The sequence below is a fragment of the Mus musculus genome, chromosome 17 (assembly GCF_000001635.26).
Source record: "Mus musculus strain C57BL/6J chromosome 17, GRCm38.p6 C57BL/6J".
Taxonomy (NCBI): domain Eukaryota; kingdom Metazoa; phylum Chordata; class Mammalia; order Rodentia; family Muridae; genus Mus; species Mus musculus.
The window spans coordinates 65853775-65877160 of NC_000083.6; the positions used below are offsets into that span (position 1 = coordinate 65853775).

The 23386-nt window shown below is 45.4% G+C and overlaps 1 protein-coding gene across 3 annotated transcripts in view; it reads right to left on the reverse strand.

Annotated features, from left to right (window-relative positions):
* Ralbp1 (ralA binding protein 1) overlaps positions 1-23386 on the reverse strand; it is a 37341-nt gene that overhangs the window by 5360 nt on the left and 8595 nt on the right. For 2 of the 3 annotated variants that reach the window (NM_009067.5, NM_001198949.1), the window contains exons 2-7: positions 13758-14056; positions 10500-10958; positions 7482-7831; positions 5199-5360; positions 3888-4019; positions 318-425 (exon numbers count right to left, since the gene is read on the reverse strand). In NM_009067.5, coding sequence (NP_033093.2) covers positions 318-425; positions 3888-4019; positions 5199-5360; positions 7482-7831; positions 10500-10958; positions 13758-14001 — 1455 coding nt within the window. In that variant the 5' untranslated portion in view covers positions 14002-14056. The remainder of the gene's footprint in view (positions 1-317; positions 426-3887; positions 4020-5198; positions 5361-7481; positions 7832-10499; positions 10959-13757; positions 14057-23386) is intronic. The other variant, XM_006523915.4, reaches the window with a different exon arrangement.

Genomic DNA, 23386 nt, shown 5'->3' on the forward strand with positions numbered 1-23386 from the left:
GAAAGCTGAGGTGGGAAACTCTAAGAAAATCATCTGGGGCTTCTCTCTCCTCAGAGTTTTTGTTTCTGTTCTTGTAAATCAGGAACATGCCACAATACTTCTATGTCGACTTACAGAAACGAGGAAGCTAAACAGAAGGCAGCTTCTTTCTCCCTCCACACTTAACATTTCAGCACACACAGCACAAGGGTAGGGCCACAGAACAGGAACAACTTCTTTGGAGTTCATTACAATTTTGGTTTTAAAAAGTCTATAGTTGTGCTTCTATTTGAAAAATGACCAATAAATCCCTTTAGAAATCAAAAGGTATAGCTTGCCTGGGCAAGAAGGATATTTATAACTTCTTCGTTTTCATTCATTTCTTCTTTGGAAACATCCTCTTTTGAAAGACTAGCTATCTCCTGTGCAATCTTGGTTTCACACTCCTGTCAAAGACAACACATGATGAACTGTTCGGCCTACATGTAACACACAATCAACAAATGGTCCTCTTAAATTACAGAAATGAAGAAAACCCCAGCAGCAGTAGGGAACTGTCTGTAATGATGACCGGACATTTGCTAACTAGGCTTAGAATATACTGTAGGTAAGAGCAGGGATGGTGGTACCCGCCTTTAATCCCAGCACTCAGGAGGCAGAGGTAGGAGGAGCTATGTGAGTTCAAGGCTAGCTTGAAGTTCAAGGCCATAGTAAATTCCAGGACACCCAGGACAACAGAAAGACCCCATCTCAAAAAGAAAAAACCAAATCAAACCATAAAAGACTATGATGTGGTTCGAGACTGCAAGGTGGCCCCGTGGCAGACACTTGGTATCAAGAAGCCTTCCCTAGGACTCACACAATGCAGAGAACTGACTCTGGCAAGTTGTTCTCTGACTTCCACACTCGTGCCACTGCATGTCCATACCCACATGCACACGCACACACAAAGAATAAACATTTTAAAGTAAGAAAAGACCATGACATGGTTATCTCGGTCTGTGGCTACACTATGAAAAATGCTTATTTCTGATGAATATGCTCCCTTAATCCTGACTGCATGAGATGTCTTGAAGGGAGCTACTGGGTGTCAATTTCATAATGTAACTAATTTTACCAAATACACATAGTCAAGTAACCACCACCACCCTGTTAGGAAACATTGCCCTTGCTCCATCTGTTGGTGCCCAGCACCACAGACCTGCTCTCAATCCTAACAGCTTCTCTCTCGGGTCTCAGATGAACTGGCTCAACAGGTCATTTCTCTCTAGCTTTATACTTGGCTTTAAGATGCTTCTGTCTGTTATGCTGGTGTGAGTAGTTGCTCAGTGACAACCAGTGTGTGAACTGTGGAGAGCTTTTGGAGCTGCTTGGCAGAAATCTGACATTGGGGTCAGGACAGGGAGGTAGGTTTCAGGCAGGAATCTAATTTTGGGTCAGGACAAGGAAGCAGGCTCAGGTAGGAATCTACTTTTGGGCTAGGACAGGAAAGGAAGTCCAGGCAGGAATCTGATTTTAGGCTAGAACAAAGAAGTAGGCTTAAGCAAGAATGTGACTTTGGACTAGGACAGGGAAGTAGGCTCAGATATCTTGGTCATCCTGATAAGGCCTAGAAACTTCGATCCCGGGGCTTTGTTTATTGCCTTGCTTGTTCCTCGCCTATTTGTGTTTATTGTCTTGCTTTTTCCTTAACCTAGAACTGACCTAATTACTTGCATGTAATTAAAATGGTATAAAAGCAGATTGGTAAAAAATAAACCCACCTCAGTCTCAGAGCTGGTTGGGGTCATGCTGCAATGTTGTCTAATTGTCTTTTTTCTTTTTACTCCTTGCTCTTGCCCTGGAGAACTTGTTGACTGACTGAGCTGGCTTGGTCAGATGGTGCCCAACGTGGGGCAGAAACCTCCAGAGACCCAGGGCAAGAGTTAAGGAGGACTCTGGAACTGTTTGTTCCTGAGGTGTGTATGTGTGTGTGTGTGTGTGTGTGAATGAGTGTGAACCACCCAGAGGGTGAACACGCACCAGTGAGATACAGGTAGTGAGGGCAGAGGGAAGATGGGGAGGCTGGAATGAATGCATCCTAACTTTATACCCTCTCACCAGCTGCAGGGCTCTGGGGCTGCTGCTTTAGCTGTTATGAACAGTCTGCAAATGTTCTGTGAAGGCTTATGGGTTGTGGCTGCTTCTCTTAGAGGATAATGGCTGAGTGAAATTTCTGCACTATACGATTGATAATTACATGGTTAATTTTTGGGAAAGTGCCAAGATGATATCAGGGTTAAACTGGTGCTATATTTTTCTTATTTTCAGTCACTAATCCACTGAATGATACTTCTTTAAGTAATTTCTCCCTCAAAAGAGAAGCCAGCATGAAGGAACCTGAGCATGTAGTTACAAAATAAGTCATCAAGGAGAGGGAATGGTCAGGGAGAGAATACAATTGGTAAGAGGAAAAAGAGAAGATAGCTGTCCCTTGTCATACAACCACACTGCCTCTGATATATGTATGTGTGTGCTCACAAACAAGTATAGTCATGTACTTGTATGCACATTTGTGTGCACGTGTGTAGAAGTCTTTGTTGGGTGTCATTCTTAATCCATTCTCAAACTTTTTTTTTTTTTTTGAGTCAAGGTCTCTCACTTAACCTTGACCTCTAGACTATCTGGCCTTCAAGCTCAGGGACCTCCTGTCTGCCTTCCCAGTGCTGAGATTACAGGTATAAGCCATAACACGCGAGTGCTATGGACTGAATTCTGGTACTTATCTTTGCAAAAGCAAGCACTAAGCAACTAAGCCGTTTCCACAGCTAGAGTCCTTTTATTCAACACAGACACACATAACGAAGAGACACAAAAGCCAAACATCCATCTATGTCCCGGACTCTTCACATAAGGGCTGCTGGACAACGCAATTAGATCAACAACTGCAATCTGCCCTGGGAAACTTAGGCACACATCCAAAGCCAAGCATGGTGGCCCATGCCTATAATCCAGCATGTGGGAGACAGAGGCAGCAGGATCCAGAGTTCAAGGTCACCTTGGCTATAGAACAAACTTGAGACTACTGGCCCACATGAGATCTTATTAAAACAAACAAACAACAACAACAACAAAAAGAGTCCATGAGACAGAGGAAACAAAAGATTGACAGTTTAGTGAGCTGGAGAGAAAAACAAAAGGAAAGGTTCCCTCCCAGATTGAAAACTGTGTGCAGCTACAAGGATCTCAGGCTTGTGCTCTCAACAAGTGCCGTATCCTTGAAGCAAAAGGCCTGAGGTGTTGTCTTCTCACAATGACCCACAGCTCCACTCTCCAGGTCCCAGAGGTGTTAACTAGTGTCCGCAGGCTGTGCTACTCAATCTGCTGCTGGGTCTGCATGTGGCTTGTACGACCTTTCAGAGGTGTGGATTTTAGCTTTGATGTGACTGGGAAACTGAATCCAGACTCAGCTTCACACACTAAAGTAGCACAAAACCACAAGTGGGCCTTGTGCACTCCCAACAAAGCAGCAGGGCCACACGGTTCTTCCCTCCAGTGACTGCAAAGCAGAATCCGTCCTGGGCCTTCCAGCCCTGCATTTCCATTCAAAACTCAAACTTCTCAGCAGTGTCTCTCACTCTTACAGCTCTGTCCACAGACACAAACCAGGCAGGAAATAACAAGATCACCTTTGTAATTAAAAAACAAAAAGTCTTTCTAAACTTAATGAAATATTTGATTTATACCACACTAAAGTATGAATAACACAAAGCAGGAAACATTTGTGTGAATAAATTTCCCACCAGAGAATTTAGCATCAACAGACAGGTATGTTCTACTTTTAAAAGAATATCTTACAGCAGTGTACAGAAGGCTCATCCACACTTCCTGTAGGTTTATTAGACACAAGATGTAAGAGAATAACTCACTTGTCTTTTAGCTTCCCTCAGCTTTCTCTTGAGGGCAGTCAGAATCCTCTGTACTTCCCATAATCTTTCTTCTTTAGATAAGTCCTTTATCCCGCCCTGCAGATCTCGATGTAAACAATTCAAAAGGAACTCCTAGATAACAAAAGGATACATGGTGTCCACTGGTCTTGTTATCTGACAGCAGCACCTGCAGTTTCTCAGATGAAGACCCCCAGCTCTCGATCTGCACAGCAACAGCGACCTCAGTCCCTTATTTTTGGAGGTTCAGTAGTAATTAGCCCATATCTTTGCTCTTCCTTCTCTCCTCACAGCAACTGGTAAGTAGAACTCAGCCAACAAGGAAAACAGGCCTGTGGTAATAGTCATGCAACGCAACCAGCGTTCTCAAGGTTCTACTCGGTCTTGAGTTTCTTACCAGTCAGTCTCAGGCTCTCTGCCTCCCCTGACACACTTGTGCGTGTTCACACACACACATTTGCTGGGTTTCTTCTAGATACCAAAGTAGTACAGTGGAAAAGCTCCATGCTTGAGCTAATCTTGGTTACATAGTCTAGGAATTATGTCACAGTATCTTAGCTGTAAAACAGGATGGGTAACGTGTTGCACTTTGTCCAGAAAAGCAAACATGTTTGAGATCCTGGCTATGGGCTGAGTCCTTCCCATGCATTATTCCCCACATTCATTCCCTGAGTTGATCCATTCTAAAATGAGAATACCAAGGTTTAAGGAGGTTGAACAATTTGCCTTACATTAGCATGTCAAGGATGAGCAGAGGGCTGAGGAGATGGCACAGAGGTTAAGAGCACTGGATGCACAACAACCATCTGTAATGGGATCTGATGCTCTCGTCTGGAGTGTACTCATATATATGTCAAAAGAAGATGAGCAGAGTGGAAATTTGAAACTAATTCTTACAGTTTAAAACCCTATGCTATTGCTATTTCTAACACGGCAGCTCACTCACACAATATGAACTAGGACAGCTGGAAATGTGCCCTGAAGAACATGCTCCCAGGACAAGGGCAGAGCTCAGTGGGTAGACACTTGCATAAGGCCCTGGGTTCCATCCTCAGCACTGCACAAAACTGGGTGTGGTCCCACAACTTCAGCACACAAGAGGCGGAGGACTGTACACAGGAACTGCACACTACTCCATAAGCTAGGGCTGACCACCTCCATTCCACAGCCCTTTGTGGGCAGCACAGAAGCAGGCAGGGAGGGCTGAGGAGAGAGAAGGGCAGGGGCAGGGGCAGGGGCAGGGGCAGGGGCAGGGGCAGGGGCAGGGGCAGGGGCAGGCAGGGCAGCACACACCTGTCTCCTGATCTCCTCCTTGATGCCTGCTTGGGTCTCTGGCAGTGTGGGCATCGTGGCCATGTTGGACCAGCGCAGAGGTCTTGTTACTTGCTTCAGGACCACGGTGCCAAAGAGCTCTTGCACATGTGTGAAAAGCACGTACAGGACCCGATTGCTGATCTGCAGACAACAGATTCAGAGGTGCGTAAGACCATGAAAGTGATCTTTACCTTCGCCAGTCACACTATGCAGCCTTTAACTCTGGATACTATGCAGGTCTCCACGGGGGACAGAACAGGCTTCACTAATGATCAGTTTAGGTGAAAGCCCGGCTTGAGTCAGGTTCTCAGGCAGTATAGCTGGCAAGCCGGGAAAGGGCACAAGACACACCGCCATCAATGTGCACTTTCTAGTCATCCGTCAACGGTCATTTCCTACATGTTCGGAGACCCGTCCACACAGAGTGATGCTCCTGCAGACAGCTGGGCGGTGGCGCACCTTCAGGTGTATAGAGCTCTCCAGCACACAAGCTCCACTGTTCCCAGATGTTCCCATCCTAGGAAGCCAGAAGGGCAGGACGGCTTTTGCCTGGCTCAGACTTTCTCTTACTCTTGGAGCTTCTGTAGTTCAAGCACCCACGTTAGGGCAATACTGAGTAACAATGCAGCACTGACTAATTCCAAATCCAGGCTAACAAAGGTGATCATGATATTCGAGACATGTAAGAAACAGTTTGTTTTTAAAACATAACCAACAACTAAGTATCTTTAGCAAAAGAAAGCACCATCCTCTTATAATAATTAATTATAAATATATATAATTATAATAATTACAATGACATATGGTCAGGACCTCACATGCCAACCAAAAAGAGGGCTTCAATTAAAAATTAGAGTGGGCACACCATCAGTCCCTGCACTCGGGAGGCAGAAGCAGGGGGATCTCTGAGTGAGTTCAAGACCAGCCTGGTCTACAGTGTGAGTTCCAGGACAGCCAGGGCTACAGAGAAACCCTGTCTCTCTAAAAAAAACAAAACAAAACAAAACAAACAAAAACAAACAAACAAACAAAAAAGAACCAGTGTCTCCTTTTTTCCCCTCTCTTTTTTCTTCATTCTCTCTCTCTCTCTCTTTTTAAGATTTATTTATTTATATGAATACACTATAACTGTCTTCAGACACACCAGAAGAGGGCATCAGATCCCATTACAGATGGTTGTGAGTCACCATGTGGTTTCTGGGATTTGAACTCAGGACCTCTGGAAGAGCAGTCAGTGCTCTTAACTGCTGAGCCATCTCTCCACCCCCCACCCCCACCCCCCGTTTCTGACACAGTAAAATGTCAGCTCTTCTAAATGCAAAGTCTTTCTTTGGCAGCATCAACTGAGTAGTGGTAAAGGCTCTGTAGGAAGATAGCTTAGCCAATAAAGCACGCAGGCACAAGAGAGCTGAGGTCAAGCTTCTTAATTCTCATTAAAAAAAAAAAAAAAGTTGGGCATGGTTGTGCACACCTATAATCCCAGCCTGGGGAGGGTCCCTGAAGCCTGCTGGCCAGTGAGGGACCCTGTATAAGAAGAGAAAAAAGGTGGATGGTTGGTGCCTAAGCAACAATAACAAAGTTGTCCTATGACCACCACATAAACATGCATACATCTACATGTATGGGCAACACACATGAAATTCCTACATATGAACTTCAACATACATATACAATAGGATGCCAGATATGCAAGTGTTTAAAACAAAACAAAAACAATACAAGCAATATACTACTCAATTCCCTCAATGACTTCTCCGATTAAGAGGCAAAGTAGCAGCTGGACGTGGTGGCACATGCCTTTAGTCCCAGCACTCGGGAAGCAGAGGCAGGAGGACTTCTGAGTTCGAGGCCAGCCTGGTCTACAAAGTGAGTTCCAGGACAGCCAGGGCTACACAGAGAAACCCTGTCTCGAAAAACCAAAACCAAAACCAAACCAAACCAACCAAACAAAGAGGCAATGTAGCATCTCTCTCTATATCCATCTCACAGGTGAAGTCCTCAGAAAGAACTGCCATACGAACATTACAGCCCTTTGGCTTGATCCAAGCTGACAGGATATTCGCATTTCACAACTAAGCAAAAGGACAAATACGCTCGCTCCCCTACACGCTGGCACTGCCTGCACCTGGACAGAGAAGATCTGTGACCAGGCAGATCCGTTATTCCCCTTAGATTCACTGTTTTCCATGAGACTCAGCAACAGACGAGTTCCCCAGTTTCCCAGTGCCAGTACCAAAAGTGTGTGTGTGGACAGGACCGTACCTGCACGGTGGGGCTCAGCACTATAGAGATGTTCTGGATGTTCATCTTCGTTTCCAGCTCCTTCGCAATGACGTGGTCCAGGTGCACAATGAGCCAGGAAAGCAGAAGATGATTGCACTCCGGCAGTTCCCGGAGCAAGCGCTGGAATTCCTGCACTTTCTCCATCTCTGTGGTCTTCCCACAAGCCTCTTCAAACCGGGGCATAAGCTCTTTGGTAAGCAAATTCTCTGGAAGGTCTCGCAAATACTGCTTCAGCAAGCTGGCTACAGTGTTAGGCTCATATTCTTCTAAGTTTGGAGACTCCTCTCGGTCATAGGCTGCTTTTAGCTCATCTACCTTTGATTTGATTCCTTAAAACATTAAATTTAGGAGAGAGAGGATACCAGAATCAGACACACTTTCTCCACCACTACACACACACCTGCCGCACAGACACAGAACAGCCGGGGAGAAGCCCTGGGAGCCAGGCTGGGGGCACATGCCTGTGATCTCAGCACTAGAGGCTGAGGCAGGAGGACGGCTGCCAGCTCAAGTCTGATAATCTGGGCTACACAGTGAGACCCTTCTCAAAACTAAGCACAAACCGTCCTGGTAGAATCCATGTCTGCGGATGGGTCACAGAACTCTGTATGAACGAACACAGCACATAAAACCACAGCTGGAAACGGAACATCCCCGAAACCACGGGATATTATGAAAATGTTTAATCCAGGAAAAAATTTAAATATAATGGCAGTTAGATAATAACTCAGGAGCAAATGAAGCTATAATCTGAGCATATGCACTGTGCACAGAAAGCCAGGTTCCTGAGTCCTCAACAAGACAGACAGTATAAAATGAAACTCGGTCAGTCTGTCACACTTAGCCTTTCCCAGCTGTTTCTTTGTAACTAAGTCCATGTTGCAGAACAAAGCTCCTGGAAAATTGTTCTCTATTGTACAACACCCACCTAATTTCTATTTGAAAGTTTGAGTTCTTTTTTGGCCTGCGCAGTGGTGGTCTTTAATCCCAGCACTTGGGAGGCAGAGACAGGCGGATTTCTGAGTTCAAGGCCAGCCTGGTTTAAAAAGTGAGTTCCAGGACAGCCACGGCTACACAGAGAAACCCTGTCTCGAAAAACAAAACAAAACAACAACAACAAAATGGAAATTTCGGGCTGGCGAGATGGCTCAGGGGGTCAGAGCACTGACTGCTCTTTTGAAGGTCCTGAGTTCAAATCCCAGCAACCACCACATGGTGGCTCACAACCTTTTGTAATGAGATCTGACGCCCTCTTCTGGTGTGTCTTTAGTCAGCTACAGTGTACTTATGTATAATAATAAATAAATATTTGAAAAAAACCCTGGAAACTTCATAAGGAATTCTAGTCAGAATAGAGTAGTATAAAAGTACATTTAATGTTGAAAGTATTATGACGCAAATACAGAACATTATTTAAATTGTCTTTCAACTAGTGTTTGCTTTTTCATTTATCTACATTTATCAGACATCTGTGCACCAAGGGCATGCCTGGTGCCCAGAGACCACAAGAGGGCGTCAAAGCCCCTGGAACTAGATTACAGACAGTTGTGAGCTGGAAATTGAAGCCGGGTACTCTGGAAGAGCAGCCAGTCTCTTAACTGCTGAAACATCTCTCCAGCCCCTTTCAAGTTCATTTTTAAATTAGAACTGATATAAACGAGAACCAAACATCTCCAGGGAAAAAAGGCATTATCATATTAACAAATAGCAAAGCCAGGGTTGGGGGCCAAGGATGTATGTGAGTGACAGGGCCCTTGCTTCCCAAGAACATGGGCCCTGGGTCAAATCTCAGTCAGACAAGTGGGGTAGAGGAGAGACACAGCTACACAGATAGTGTGCCATGGTGTGAGGCTGCCAGTGTGGAAACAACTACTGAATGCTCTCACAAAAAAAGAGGCATTCTATTAGGAATGGTGAGGTTTTCCAAAAGATACAAATATCAAAAATAGGTCAGAAACAAAAGAATTTTTGAACAAAGCTACAGAAAATTTTCAAAGAAACATTCATTCCCCCCCAGTCTTCATGCTTATCAAGATAGTGTGGGGAAAATAGCTTCTATCACTGTTTAAATCTTCAAAAATCAATCAATAAAAATAATCGTAAAAATCAACCTTGCATGCTTGTGTATAATTCTTATGAAATAGAAACAATGAAGCATTTTATCTACTGGGTCATAAAAATGTTACCCCAAGTATCAAATCTATGTGCTAGAAAGGATACTAGCCAATTAAATGGAAAACTTGCTTAATCTTTCTCTTTGGTCTAAACATACAGGACACACCTGTTGCCATAAAGAGTTAAGTGATCAAAGCGCTCCATGAAAACCACTCTCCATGGGAGTGTAACACAGGTGCAGATACTGCCTACCTTGGAGCCTGAATCCCAAGTTATCACAGAACTCATGCTGCTTTTGAAGAAATCTTTGTACTTCTAAATAACGTATATATTGCTTGGTTCTAGATTCCCAATATGTAACACATAACAGCCGAGCATAAACTACAATTTCCTGTAGAAACTGTGTGTAGATGAACCGATTGTCAGTTTCACTGACATTTGCAATAGCTGTATGAGGCTGACAGGAACATTCACGTTTGGCCCAACCATCTAGAAAACAACTCTCTGTGTGTTCAGTCACACTGAGGAAACAGACCACAGGCTGTGTCATTAGCCATCTCTTGGCTGAAAGCTTCCTTCACAGAGCTCTCAGCCTTCCCAACACCTAGGCTTAGAAAGACGCTGAGACAAGACTCGGCACCTCAGCCTGTTACACGCTACAACCCACATGCTTCATTCTGCCCAGCTGCTGCAAGCTGCGACTGGCTTGGGAGTAAAACCTCGCGGAAGGAAACTGCACGAGAACCAGCCACGATGGTGGAGGTCATGTAGGGACCACGCAAGCGACTACGGTTTAGGCTCCTTACAAGATAGCACACTTTAGGAAGCCAAGTGCAGCTAATCTGCTAAAGCCACCGCCAAGCAGCCTTCACGTCCCCATACCTGACACCCGGTAGACGCCTTCACACTTCATGCCGTGCTTCTCCATGTAGTCCACACACTCCCGGAAGACAGCTGGCAGCCGGACGCCGTCGTACATCATGGTCCTCTCTACTGCGTCAACCAAGGGAACCCCAAAAATGGGCTTGACACTCGGTGCGTCCATCTGAGGCACCTCTGGCTCCTGAATTGGCTTTTTCTTTTTCTTCTTTTCCTTCCACTGTTTAACAACATCAGCTGCTGTCAAGTCTTTCGATTTCTTTTCTTTATGCTTTTCCTCTTTGTGCTTTTCTTCTTTATGCTTTTCTTCTTTGGGTTTTTCTTTGATTTTAAAATCTTTTTCCTTCTTTTTAGAGAAACTGGGCTTTTTGAACACATGGATTCCCTTGGACCTCTTCACCTTGGAAGGACTTTCAGCTTCATCTCCAGAGCTGTCTTCCTGGAAGGCAGCGTAGCCTTCAGCTGCCAAAGAAATGCAGTATAAATTGTGGTTAGTCACAAGCTTCCTAACAAGAGAAACAAAAAGGTGGCCCCTGGCAGGAGCTATCCAATCTCTGGCCTCTTGAGCCTCTAAAACAAAATCATCAAAAGACAATAGAGTAGTGACACTCAGTGACCACAAGAGGGCAACAGATAGCAGCTATCATTGCAATATCAATGTTGAGAGGAAAGTAGTAAGTAGTTAGTATGTGTATGCAAGCCGAGTTCTGAGAAACACTAAAGTATGAACACACATGAAACAGTAAACACAGAGGACTAATGCGATCAATCCTGAAAAACGGACATGGGGCCAGTGCCTTGGGCAACCTGGAAGCACTTTACAAACTGCACAACTGTTCGTGTGCTCCAGGCACTCCCATATGACCCCCACCCATCACTTGCCTTTCTGGAGCACCGACCACAGCCTCCTTTAAACTGAAGGCTGAATGTAAATGATTATCTGATGCATTAGGAGCAATGTCTGCATTCTGACAAAGACTCCAACTGCCTTAACACCAAGTCAGAATTACTAGTTTGTAGCATAATGTTACTATGTAGCATATGTCCTTATGTAAAGATGACCCATGTATTATTCAAATGCTGATTTCTCTGCCCCCAAATCTGGTTACAATCTGGACATGCCATTGTAATGCTGCTTCTAAGAATTTCCAGTCTCAATGTTATGTCAACATTGCTCCCAATTTACTATCTGATTTGTCAATAAAAGCTGATCAGCCAATGGCTGAGCAGAGGAGAGAAGAGGGCTGGATTTCCCAGCCAGAGAAGGGGGAGGGGAGGGAAGGAGAGGAAGGGAGAAGGGAGAGAAAGAGGGAGAGGGAGAAGGGAGAAAAAGAGGGAGAGGGAGAGGGAGAAGGGAGAAGGGAGAGGGAGAGGGAAAAGGGAGAAAAAGAGGGAGAGGGAGAAGGGAGAAGGGAGAGAGAAGGGAGAAGGGAGAAGGGAGAAGGGAGAAGGGAGAGACTTCACCCTCTCCAGGTGAAGGGTGAACACACCTAGAGCAGAGAAAGGCAGACCAGAACTAAAATGCAGTACCCTGGGGATATTGGCTGGGAGGTAGCCAGATTGCCTTAGAGGATTAAAGAAGATTAATAACTGCTCAGCCAGTGTACTGTAAAGCTTGATTAAATAAATCATATAGTCTGTCTCATTTATTTGGGAGCTAGGCAGGATAAAGACTGTAATTATTCTTTATGTAAAGATAATTTACATAATGTGATGTAAAGGATAATGTAAAGAATAAAAATGATCACTTTTAAAACTGCACTAACACCAATTTGCTTTTGTTTGTTTTTTAGGGATGAGTCTCACCACGACACCCAGGCTGGCTTACACTGGCCACAGGTGATGCTTCTGTATTGGCCTCCAGAATAGTTTGTCTATCGGCATGCATGCACACAGCTCTTTGCTCCCCTCCCTCTCCCCTCTCTTTTGACTGGCTACTTTCTACCTCCCTCCCTACCTACCTGAGACAAGGTCTCTCTATAGAGCTCTGACTGTCCTGGAACTCAGATTGGCCTTGAACTCAAAGAGATCCTCCCACCTCTCTGCCTTCCAAGTGATTAGCTGTGTGGACTACAATGTCCAGCAACTTCCTTCCTACTGTTATCTTGTGTGTGTGTGTGTGTGTGTGTGTGTGTGTGTGTGTGTGTGTGTCCGTATCAGTGTACACTACACCAGACGCATCAGGTCCCTGCAGCTCGAGTCCCAGTGGTCAGGAGGTCATGTGTGCTCTGGAAGAGCAGCACTCTGAACCTGAGCCCCCCACCCCTCCAGCTTACCTTGCTGTTTCCAATAACCCCAAAGGCTATTGCTTTCTGTAGAGCTACCTTACAAGTTACTTTATAACAAAGATTAAAAATAGTTTCTAAATTATCTTTTAACCATAAACACCATAAGCCTTGAACTAACCAGAACTGCAAAAATCTTAAGGGCAAGATGGGGGCAGTGGCACAGGCCTAGTCCCGGCACTCTGGAGGCAGAGGCAGGCTGATCTCTAAGTTGAGGCCAGCCTGGTCTACAGGACAGCCAAGACTACACAGAGAAACCCTGCCTTAAAAACCAAACTAAATCAACCCAACCAATCAACCAAACAAACGCTTTCATTTTCTTAAGCTCCAACTCAGGCAGTGCCAACCTGTGAAGAAAGACGTGAGCTCTGGGGACAGGAATGGAGACCCCCTTTAAGGCAGTAGAAGGCATGTCCAACAGGCTTCATCACCAGGTCCTGTGCTGGTCACAGTCCAAGCTACCTTCAAGTAACACAGTAGTCACAGAATCTGTAACTTCCCAGGCAATTAACATACTATGATTTTTTTTAAAGTAATACTAAATTGCCTTATTTGCTTTTAACATACTAAACAGCTATAATTAGGCAATCAATCCTCCCTAAGAAGAGACTCCGGGAATGAAAAGCTAACAGATAACTTCTTTCACAGTTCCAACAGTTCCCAAATGACCACAAAACCTAGCAGGGTTTAACCAGCTGAGCAAAATTCCAGCTTCTACTCTTTATACACCATTTGAAGCTACCACTCTTACAATGCACACTGGGAGACTCACCCTTTCTGGAAACTTGGTGTCTTTATCTGTGACACAAAGACAAATTAAGGAACCATGACCTAAAGGACAGCACATGCCTAGATACATTTCAGAAGAGGACGGGAGCCTGCAGTCAGAGCAGGAGGTACCTACGGCCTATCACGCTAGCTGCGCCCGAGAGACCCCTCAAGAGACCAAGGCGCAGGCCTGAGAGTCAGCACTTACTCCTTTTCTCCTTTTTCTTAAATTTCCCTTTTTTCTTTCCATGGTCTTTGTCGTCATCTGACACTGTATCAGGAGGCTCATGGAGGACGTCATGGGGAGGCGAGGGCTCGCCTGTCCGGTACAATCCAGGGAACTTTGTAGGACTGATCTCCTCAGAGCTGGGGGTCCGGGTCAGCCCGCTGCCATGCTCGGCCCTGCGGTGTTCACTAGGGCTGCTGCTCGGGGGCAGGAAGCACTCAGTCATGCTGATGCCCTGCCGAGGAAGGGAAGTGGTCTTCTCTGTTACCTATCCATTACACCTGCATGGAAGAAAACATGGGCAGTCAGCACATACTCAACAAGACGCAAAACCACCGTGAACACTCAGCAGTGAACCCCGCATCTACAGACAACACCCCCACCACACTGTGACCTTACACTCCAGGGATTATATACTTCAGTTCTCAGGAGCCTGAAGCACTAGGACCCTCTCGCACTGGGCAGGCACATCAGAAGAAAATCAGAAGTCTCAAGGAAGACGCAGGCACCTGTAATTCCACCATCCGAAACTGAGCTGCAAGTCTGAGGCCAACCTGAGCAACATAGCAAGTTTCAGGCTATCCAGGGCTACAGAGTGATGGCCGGCCCCAATCAAAATAATAATGAGTTCCTTTTAAAAAGAATTCAATCACTGGGTGTGGCAGTGATGCCTTTAATCCCAGAAGGAGGCTGAGGAGGTAGGTCTGTGTGCGTTTGAGGCTAGCATGGTGTGTGGGTGTGTGTGGGTGTATGTATAGATAGATTGGGGGGGGTGGGGGAGGTGTACAGGACAGCCAGGGCTATGTAGAGAGACCCTGTCTTTAAAAATATAAATAAACTTTAGCCGGGCGGTGGTGGTGCACGCCTTTAATCCCAGCACTTGGGAGGCAGAGACAGGTGGATTTCTGAGTTCGAGGCTACCCTGGTCTACAGAGTGAGTTCCAGGACAGCCAGGGCTATACAGAGAAACCCTGTCTCAAAAAACAAAAAACAAAACAAATATATATAATTTAAAAAACCTCATCAATGAAAAGGGCTTCATTTAGAGTTATTCAACATAAAAATTTTAGTATTTTTAAACTGTCTTCCATCAAAGCAACCATTAATAACAAATTACAAAGATCGTAAGTATACAAGAAAATTTTATATATGTCATATCATTATATTTACAATGGCTAAAATGATGTTTAATGGCTCACATAACAGCAGCTCACAGACTACAATTTTATGTCCTGTGTAATCAGATGGCTCCCATGTTGGGAATCACTGATCTATTCTGTACGGCAGTTATCCTGAAACAAAGGGGCTCTTATTCAATCAATCCTAAACAGCAAGTGGCTTTGCTACAATAGACAAGCATAGAGAGTTTAAGTTACTATGTTCAAAAGCTACTCAGAGATGTGCACGCGCAACCCCAACCCTGACACCAGAGGCAAGGAGACGCCAAGGTTAAGGCCACTGTCCTTAAATACAAAAATATATAAATAAATAAATTCTTCATAGCCTTAGCTGGCCCAGAACTTGGTATGTAGACCAGGCTGGCCTTGCAATCACAGAGGTCCTCCTGCCTCTGCCTCCTGAGTGCTGGGATTAAAGGCATGCACCACCATGCCTGGTGCTTTCTTTCGTTTTGTTTTTTAAAGATAGAGTTTCATGTAGCCCAGGCTGGCCTCCAACTCTTTATGTGGTCAAGAATAACCCTGAATTTCTAATCCTCCTGCCTGTATCTCCCTAGTACTAGGATTATTGCCCTGTGTCACCATATCCAGAAATATTTTATGGGTATTTTATGGTATAGAAATCAGACCTTAATAAAGCTTAAAAAAAATAGTCAAGCATGAGCAACCATTCCCCAGGGCTTTCCCTAGTAAGCCATTCCATTACCACCCACAGACTCCAGCATCCTGAACACACCTACTTGAATTATATATTCATGTATCTATCTGCCTTGCTTGCTTAACACAGCCCCAAACACCTTACTCCTCAAATGTCTACCAGCACGTGTGCTGCTGGTAAAGTGAAGAAGCCACAACCCGTGCCCTTAGCTTTCAATGTCAACTTGGAAAGGAGTGGGGGAGTTCCTCAGGCTTCGGGAATCCAATAATTAACAAACAGCATATCCAATGGGGGCATAAGTGGTGTTCTATTTACAAACCAAAAAAACCCAAGGACCAGAGAGCTTAGGTAACTTCCCTAAATCACACAGCTAGATGACAAACACTCCTACTCTGCCCACAACATGCCCTCACGTATAGTCAACAAAAGTTAATTATGATAAACAGAGACACTAACGGGAGCATACTGGACTTAGCTGCTCCAAGCACAGCAGCTCATAAAGCACGAGGTGGGCAGGGTGTGGCAGGCCACACCCAGCGATGAAGGGGAGCAAACTTCAGGTCAGCTGACTATCGGCAAGCTAAGAACCACAGATGCGCCCAGCGAAGCCTAAGGACAGGAAGACCTTCAGGTAATGACAGTTCGGTTTTTGTTGCTGTTGTTGTTGCCGTTTTTTTTTTTTTTTTGTTTTTTGTTTTGTTTTTTTTTTTTACGATTTATTTATTATTATATCTAAGTACACTGTAGCTGTCTTCAGATGCACCAGAAGAGGGCGTCAGATCTCATTACAGATAGTTGTCAGCCACCATGTGGTTTCTGGGACTTGAACTCAGGACCTTTGGAAGAGCAGTTGGTGCTCTTAACCACTGAGCCGTCTCTCCAGCCCCCTGTTTGTTTTTTTGATGTAGCTGTGTGAGAGAATACATGCATGTGCATGAAGTGCATGCAGTCCCTACGGTGGCCAGAAGAGGGCTCCAGATCCCTTGGAACTGGAGTTACTGGCAACTATAAATTACCCTGTGTGGTTGCTGGAAACCAAGCCTGGGTTGTCTGCAAGAGCAGCGAGTGTTCTCAACCCCTGAGGCATCTCCAGTGCCCTACAATGCCAGATTTGGACATTCAACACCCTGTGTTCCTGCATGGTAAACCTATCCCTACACATGGGATTGAACTGACAAAAATAAGAGTTTCCGGTGACTCTGAAATGGAGTCACGGGGCTGGTTCATACGTGACAGAATGAGTTCTCTCCAGAGAGAGAACTGAACTCACAACTGTCAGACAGATGTTTAAGAACAAGAACCTTTCAAGTAGTCTCTCTGCTCCTGTATAGTGATCAGCACCAAAGACAAGGACTGCCTATCCATACAAAAAGACAGAGAGGGCAATGTAAACAGAGAACAAAAAATATTTAGACGACTAACTTAAATCTCCTGTAATTTGCTTTCAAAAGCAAACATACTGGTTCACTAAACATTAAACATTAAAAAGCTTATTCTAGAAAATCAACAGCTTGGCCTGACAGCACATACTTTTAATCCCAGCACTCGAGAGGCAGAGGCAGGTGGATTTCTGAGTTCGAGGCCACCCTGGTCTACAGAGTGAGCTCCAGGACAGCCAGGGCTACACAGAGAAACCATGTCTTAGAGTAGGGGGGTGCGGGGTGGGGGACTAATAGCTTGCTCAGTCAATTACAAAGTCAACTAGTTCAATATTTTATAAATGTCCATTATTAATAAATTATCAGCCTTAAATACTCTAGAAGCAGCTTTCTCTCTTTAAACCTCTCTCTCTCTCTCTCTCTCTCTCTCTCTCTCTCTCTCTCTCTCTCTCTCTGTGTTGGTGGGGGGGGGGGCAAGCGCAAATAGGCCAGAGACATCAGATCCCCTAAGAACTAAAGTTCTAAGCAGCCAAAAGGCCCCTAAGCCAGTGCCAAGAACCAACGTTGGGTCCTCTGCAAGAGCAATCAGTCTCCTAACTAGAGCCATCTCTCCTGCTTTTTTTTTTTTCTTTTCATTTTCATGGTTCTTAAAAATAACGAATAATCCCAGTGTCCACATGGCAGGCAGCTCCAGTTCCGGATCCTCTGATCCTCACACAGACATGCATGTAGGTAAGACACCAATGCACACAAAGTAAAAATAAATTATACAAAACAATCTACAGATTAGACGTCTCTAATCTAATCTATTAGGGACCAAAATATTGTTTCACCAAGACCTTGTGTCTGAACATTAATGAATACAAAGCTAATGTTTCAGAGCATTACTGGGGCTCTTTTGTGAGGTTTCAGTTGTTGCTTTTCTGAAACAGCAGCTTGTTCTGTGGCCCATAATAGCCTGGAGCACAAGGCTAGGGCTCAAGTCTTGCCAATCAGCCTGCGTAAGCCTCCTCATGCCCACCTCGGGAATGTCTGTTTTATAAACAGTGTTTGGATGAAGAACTCAGTCCTGATTTTCAAATAAAGAAAGGGGACTGTCCCAGAACAAACCGTCTAGACAGTAGGGCACTAAGTGTTTCTAACAGCCACGTGAAACTTCAAAGCAAAGAAACAGAGACAGAACGGAGACAGGAAACTTTCCTGGAGGCAGAGGGACTGCACAAACAGCTAAAACACACAAAAACCAGGTTCAATTTTCCAATAGGGCACTGGAGCTTAGAGTATCTTAAAAACTCTGGCAGATCCAAAAGCCATTCAAGAATATGGGTAAAATGACGCTGTTTTCAGGATGTCAAGAACTCTGCTTCCCACACAGCTTCGGCAACAGACTGAGGAGGAAGACAGTGGCCCCTGAGAACCCCCGGGGAGGCACTGAGGAAAGTGAGCCTGAGGCCACCTAGCCCGCACAGAGAGTGAGAACCACGGACTTGGTGTGTGTGTGGTGACATGTGAGGGCTGCTGGGGCTGTGGGGTGACTGTGGGTGACAGAGCAAATGAAGCAGATGGAGGGAGATACAACCATCACCTCAAGAGAAAGAGAAGGCAAAGGAGCCAACCTGCAGCTTCTGCTTCCTGTGTTAGAAAGCAGCTGTCTAGTTGGTCATCCGAACAATGAAGACATGAGGACTGCCACCACGGTACAGGGCTGAAAGCACAGGCCTGGAGCACAGGACAAGGGTTCAAGACTGAGACGGAAGAGCCATAACTCTATGTGAGGGGCCCCAAGATGGCCCAGGCTGTGCAATTAACATGTCACTGTTACTGTGTGTAAGCTGTACTCACAGCTAAGATACAAGCAAAAGCAGCAAAGTAAAGGGGAATGAGGTAAAGGCCTGAAGGCATCAGGCTCAAGCATCCCAGGAGACTGCAGGCTCAAGCATCCCAGGAGACTGCAGCGTGTGCACACCACACGGGCAGATTCTGTTCCTCCTCCGAGGATGCTCATAGCCCCAGAGCCCAGCCATGATGCTCTGAAGGCTGACAGCACAGGCCTCTCTGCTTCCCATCCCCCAACTGCTACAGGGAAGCAGGTGCCCTCTGAACCAAACCTGCCTGGGCGTAGAGTTCACTGCAGTGCACCGCTCTGGCCACTAGGGATGTCCTCTATCACCCAAGGACCCAGGGGCTGTGGACAAGTCTGTCTACAGCTTATCCAGCTGGCCCAAGGTTGGTCCGATGTCACCTGCAGTGGCTCCACACACAAGCACACACCAGTGCCTGGTTATCCTGAATTTCTTGGATTCAACTCAAAAACATAACAAACAAATCCACAATTCACAGAAAAAAAAGAGTCACAGATCTTTTAAAACAGCGAAAAGGCACTCTAGAAACGTAAAGACTACTATTTTCCCCTTTACGGTGGCTCAGAAACAATCCTGCAGCCAGGGCAGATGAGGTTCAGGTGTAGTGTCAGTAGCAGTGAGATCGTCCCGTGATAACATGTTAAGGCCTATGACAGCAGGTTTACATGGGAAGTGATTCCTTATGAACATCCCCCACAGACCAATTATTACCTAACTGAGCTGTTACATAATTAATCCTCTTAAACCTACTAACATCATTAAGGTGTACTTAACCCACACTTGACTCCTTTGGATTTTTCCTTATAAATCATCAGCCTTAATCTTTGACTTACCTTCCCCTATGCCCGGGGCTTAGTCTAACAAGCAAACTTCTCATTGGCCTCCCCCCCACTGAGCTCTACAACTTGTTTCCCACTCAGCTTCCAGCATCTTGGCAAAGTAAAATAGCATACCTAAAGCAAGCCCTGCAGGCAGAGTCAACTTTAAAAATGTGACATTCTATAACTGCACTGTAACAGGGTCTAGTGTATACTGTCCCCCTTATTAACAGCAACTGTTAAGGGACGAGTGAGCAGAAGATAGAAAATTTAACAAATCACCTTAGAAAACTGTCAGTGTAAAACTAACCTGAAGAAGCTAAACTCTAGAGACACACATGTGTAGTGGTCTGTGTGAAAGCTTTGACCTCTGAGGGTTCCAGTATCAGATGGAGAAAACTCAGCTACAGAGACCATCAGCACCCTGACAACTGCAAGCACTACCTACAAGGTGACCGGCAGGAAGGGAGCCAATGGAGATGGAGCACCGCAAGCTGCACACGTGTGTCTCCAAAACCACACTGGGCCCCACCTTTATACAAAACCAGACTGCCATCACTAGCTAAGTACAGAAGAGAAAGAGGCCCTCATTGGTTGAAAAGGTAGGGGTGTGTGTGTGTGTGTGTGTGTGTGTGTGTGTGTGTACGCGCGTGCGCGTAGAGAGGGCCCAGCAGTCATAAGCACTTGCTACTCTTCCAGAGCCCTGAGGTTGGCTCCTAGCGCCCACACCAGGCAGTCACTCACACCACTGCGCTGTTACTCCAGCTCAAGGGATCTGAAAGCCCCGGCCTCCTCGGGCACCTGCACTCAAATGCAAAACCTACATGGAGACACACCTACACATCATTAAAAATAATAAAAACAAATGTTTTTAAAATGCAGGACTATCTCCAAGAACTAAACAGTGAGGCATTTTTGAAGAAATATCATATCCTTCTACGGGGAGACCTCTTACCTACCACAATGTTGCAATCACATTATCTTCTCTTAAGAAAACCTGAAATTTAGAATTTTAAAAAGGGCGGAGAGGACTAACACACTTTGATCTCACTGTACCTTCCCATCAGTACATCAGAGCAGCCAGGGATAGCAGGCAAACTCTGTGGCCTCACTCGGCACCTCTCCCATGGGGAGAGCCTGACTCAGTGCTGGGAACTGCACGACAGGCCGCTAGCCTGCCTCTCAATGACTCTGCGAACCGCCATTTTCTGGGGTAGGGTGAGCAAAAAAAAAAAAAGTTCTGTGCAAAAACTTCCACAGAATAGGAAATGACAGAGCAGTTTGGTCTGACCTCAAAGATCAAGGTTGTAGTCCCACAGGCAAACACAAGCCGCCAAAAACTTTAGCTACTTAAGGATGGGCGAAATGTCATTTTCTCCTTCAACCGTGGTGCCTGATGCTGTCCAAGTCACAGGACCTGCTTCTAAGCATCAATGTCTGGGAATCGGTAGGCAAGTGCCTTCTATAAGGTGATGCTGTATTTGCATGTAATATACGTACATCTTACCAGGCAGTGCAAATCAGAGATTGTTACACTAAATCTAGGTATATAGGTATGTTACTGACAATCATAAAGAAATTTATTTTAGGGCTGGAGAGATGGCTCAGTGGTTAAGAGCATTGACTGCTCTTACAAAGATCCTGAGTTCAATTCCCAGCAACCACATGGTGGCTCACAACCTTCTGTAATGAGATCTGACGCCCTCTTCTGGAGTGTCTGAAGACAGCTACAGTGTACTTACATAGAACAAATAAATAAACTTTTTTTTTTTAATTATTTGAAAGCAATTTGGGGGAGCTGAGAAATGGCCCAGTGTGTTGAGGTGCCCGCCCACAAACCTGACAGCTTGACCCATAGAGTGGAAGGAGAAAACTGATACCCACAGGCTGCCCTATGACCTATGAGCGCTGTGGTGTGTGCACACACACCTACCTTCTCACACAGAAATAAATAATTTTAAAGCTTTTTGGTGTGTGTATGTAATTTCACTACATATGAAAGACAAAAGCAACTTTACATACTAACAAGAGAGATGTGCTTTTTGTTTTTCCATAATCAAATCTTGAATACATATTTGATATTAATGAAACTCAAGTCAGCAACCACAGCAAGTGTGTGTGTGGAGGGTACGTGTGTGTGTGGAGGGGGCACATGCACGAGTGAGTGTGGAAGGGTACATGTACGTGTTCATGCAGATACACACGTGCATCTGCGCACATCTATGTACAAGTCATTACCACAGCTGCTGTCCTTTGTCACTGTCCACCTGTTTTTTGAGAGACTCTTTCATTGCACCTGGAGCTCATCAATTCTCTGCGTCTGGCTCGTCAGTAACCCTGAGCAATCCACCTGTCTCCACCGAGCCAGCACAGGGATTGCAGGCATGTGCCACCATGCCTGGCTTTCATGTGGAAGTTAAGGACTGAGCTCAACGAGAGTTCCCGTTTATCCAGCAAGCACCTTACCATCTGAGCCATCCCAAGACTCAAGCACTGTTGTTCTCTTAAAAAATAAATAAAAGTCACTGTGTGTGCCTGTGTGTGATCGTGTGTGGGTCAACGGCCGGCACACACATGCTATCACACATTCGTGGAAGTCAGAGGACAGTTTTTGGGAATTGGTTCTCTCCTTCCACAGTAGGTTCCAGGAATAGAACTCAAACTGTCAGGGCTTGCATGTTAATCACTTTTACCAATCTCTCCAGGCCCAAGGTTTAAAATGAAACATTCTAAAATGATACAATCCAAAGATGTGCTGATTCGATTCCTACATGTTGAGAAAGATGGCAGGAAAGCACTAAGTCTCATTTTCTGATGCCATTGTGATTCCCAGAGCAGACACTGGGCACATGCGGTGAAAACACTGCATTTACAACATACAACACACTGCACGCTGTGACTGCTCACTCGCACTGTGCTCTTGAGAATCTGAGTGCTCTTGAATTACCTTCACCACGATTAAAGAAGTGCCGTGCTTCGCTGCATCATGTACAGCTCTGACACCACCCTGAGCACTACCACCACTTTTGTTTTCAATAACCTTTGATGCAGCTGCCACATGGTAGTGCTCAGTTATACTGGAACCCTGTGAGAGTAGAATATGTACACACTGATACGCACACTTTTACTTCAGTGGACACAAATACCTATGGGGCTCAGCAGTTCAGAGTGCTGGCTGTTCCTGCAAGGGGAATCTGGGTTCAGTTCCAAGCACCCACAGGGATGCAGCTCACGACCATCTGCAACTCTAGTTCTGTAAGATTCAATACCACCTCTGGTCTCTGTAGGTACCACACACATAGTGCACAATGCACACGTGGCAAAATACAGACACATAAAATACAAATATATAATTCATCCTTAAAAATAAAAGGTAGCAATTGTTAAAGTACCTCTGGAAGGTACAAAGTCGCTATGAAGGTGCTGTCCTTCAGTGAAGTCGCAACAGCCGGAGTGGACTGCCACCCAGTTTACATGACAAGCGAGAGGACTTTTCACCTGATGCACAATGAGCACTGTCCTTTACCAAAAAACAAGCCAGATGCAGTGTGCTGTACACATCTGGAATCCCAGCACTTGAGAAGCAGAGGCAGGCAGAGCTCTGTGAGTTCAAGGCCAGCCAGGGCTACATAGTGAGACCCTGTTTGCCGCCACCACCACCACATGCGCACACCCACACACCCACACACCCACACACCCACACCCACACCCACACC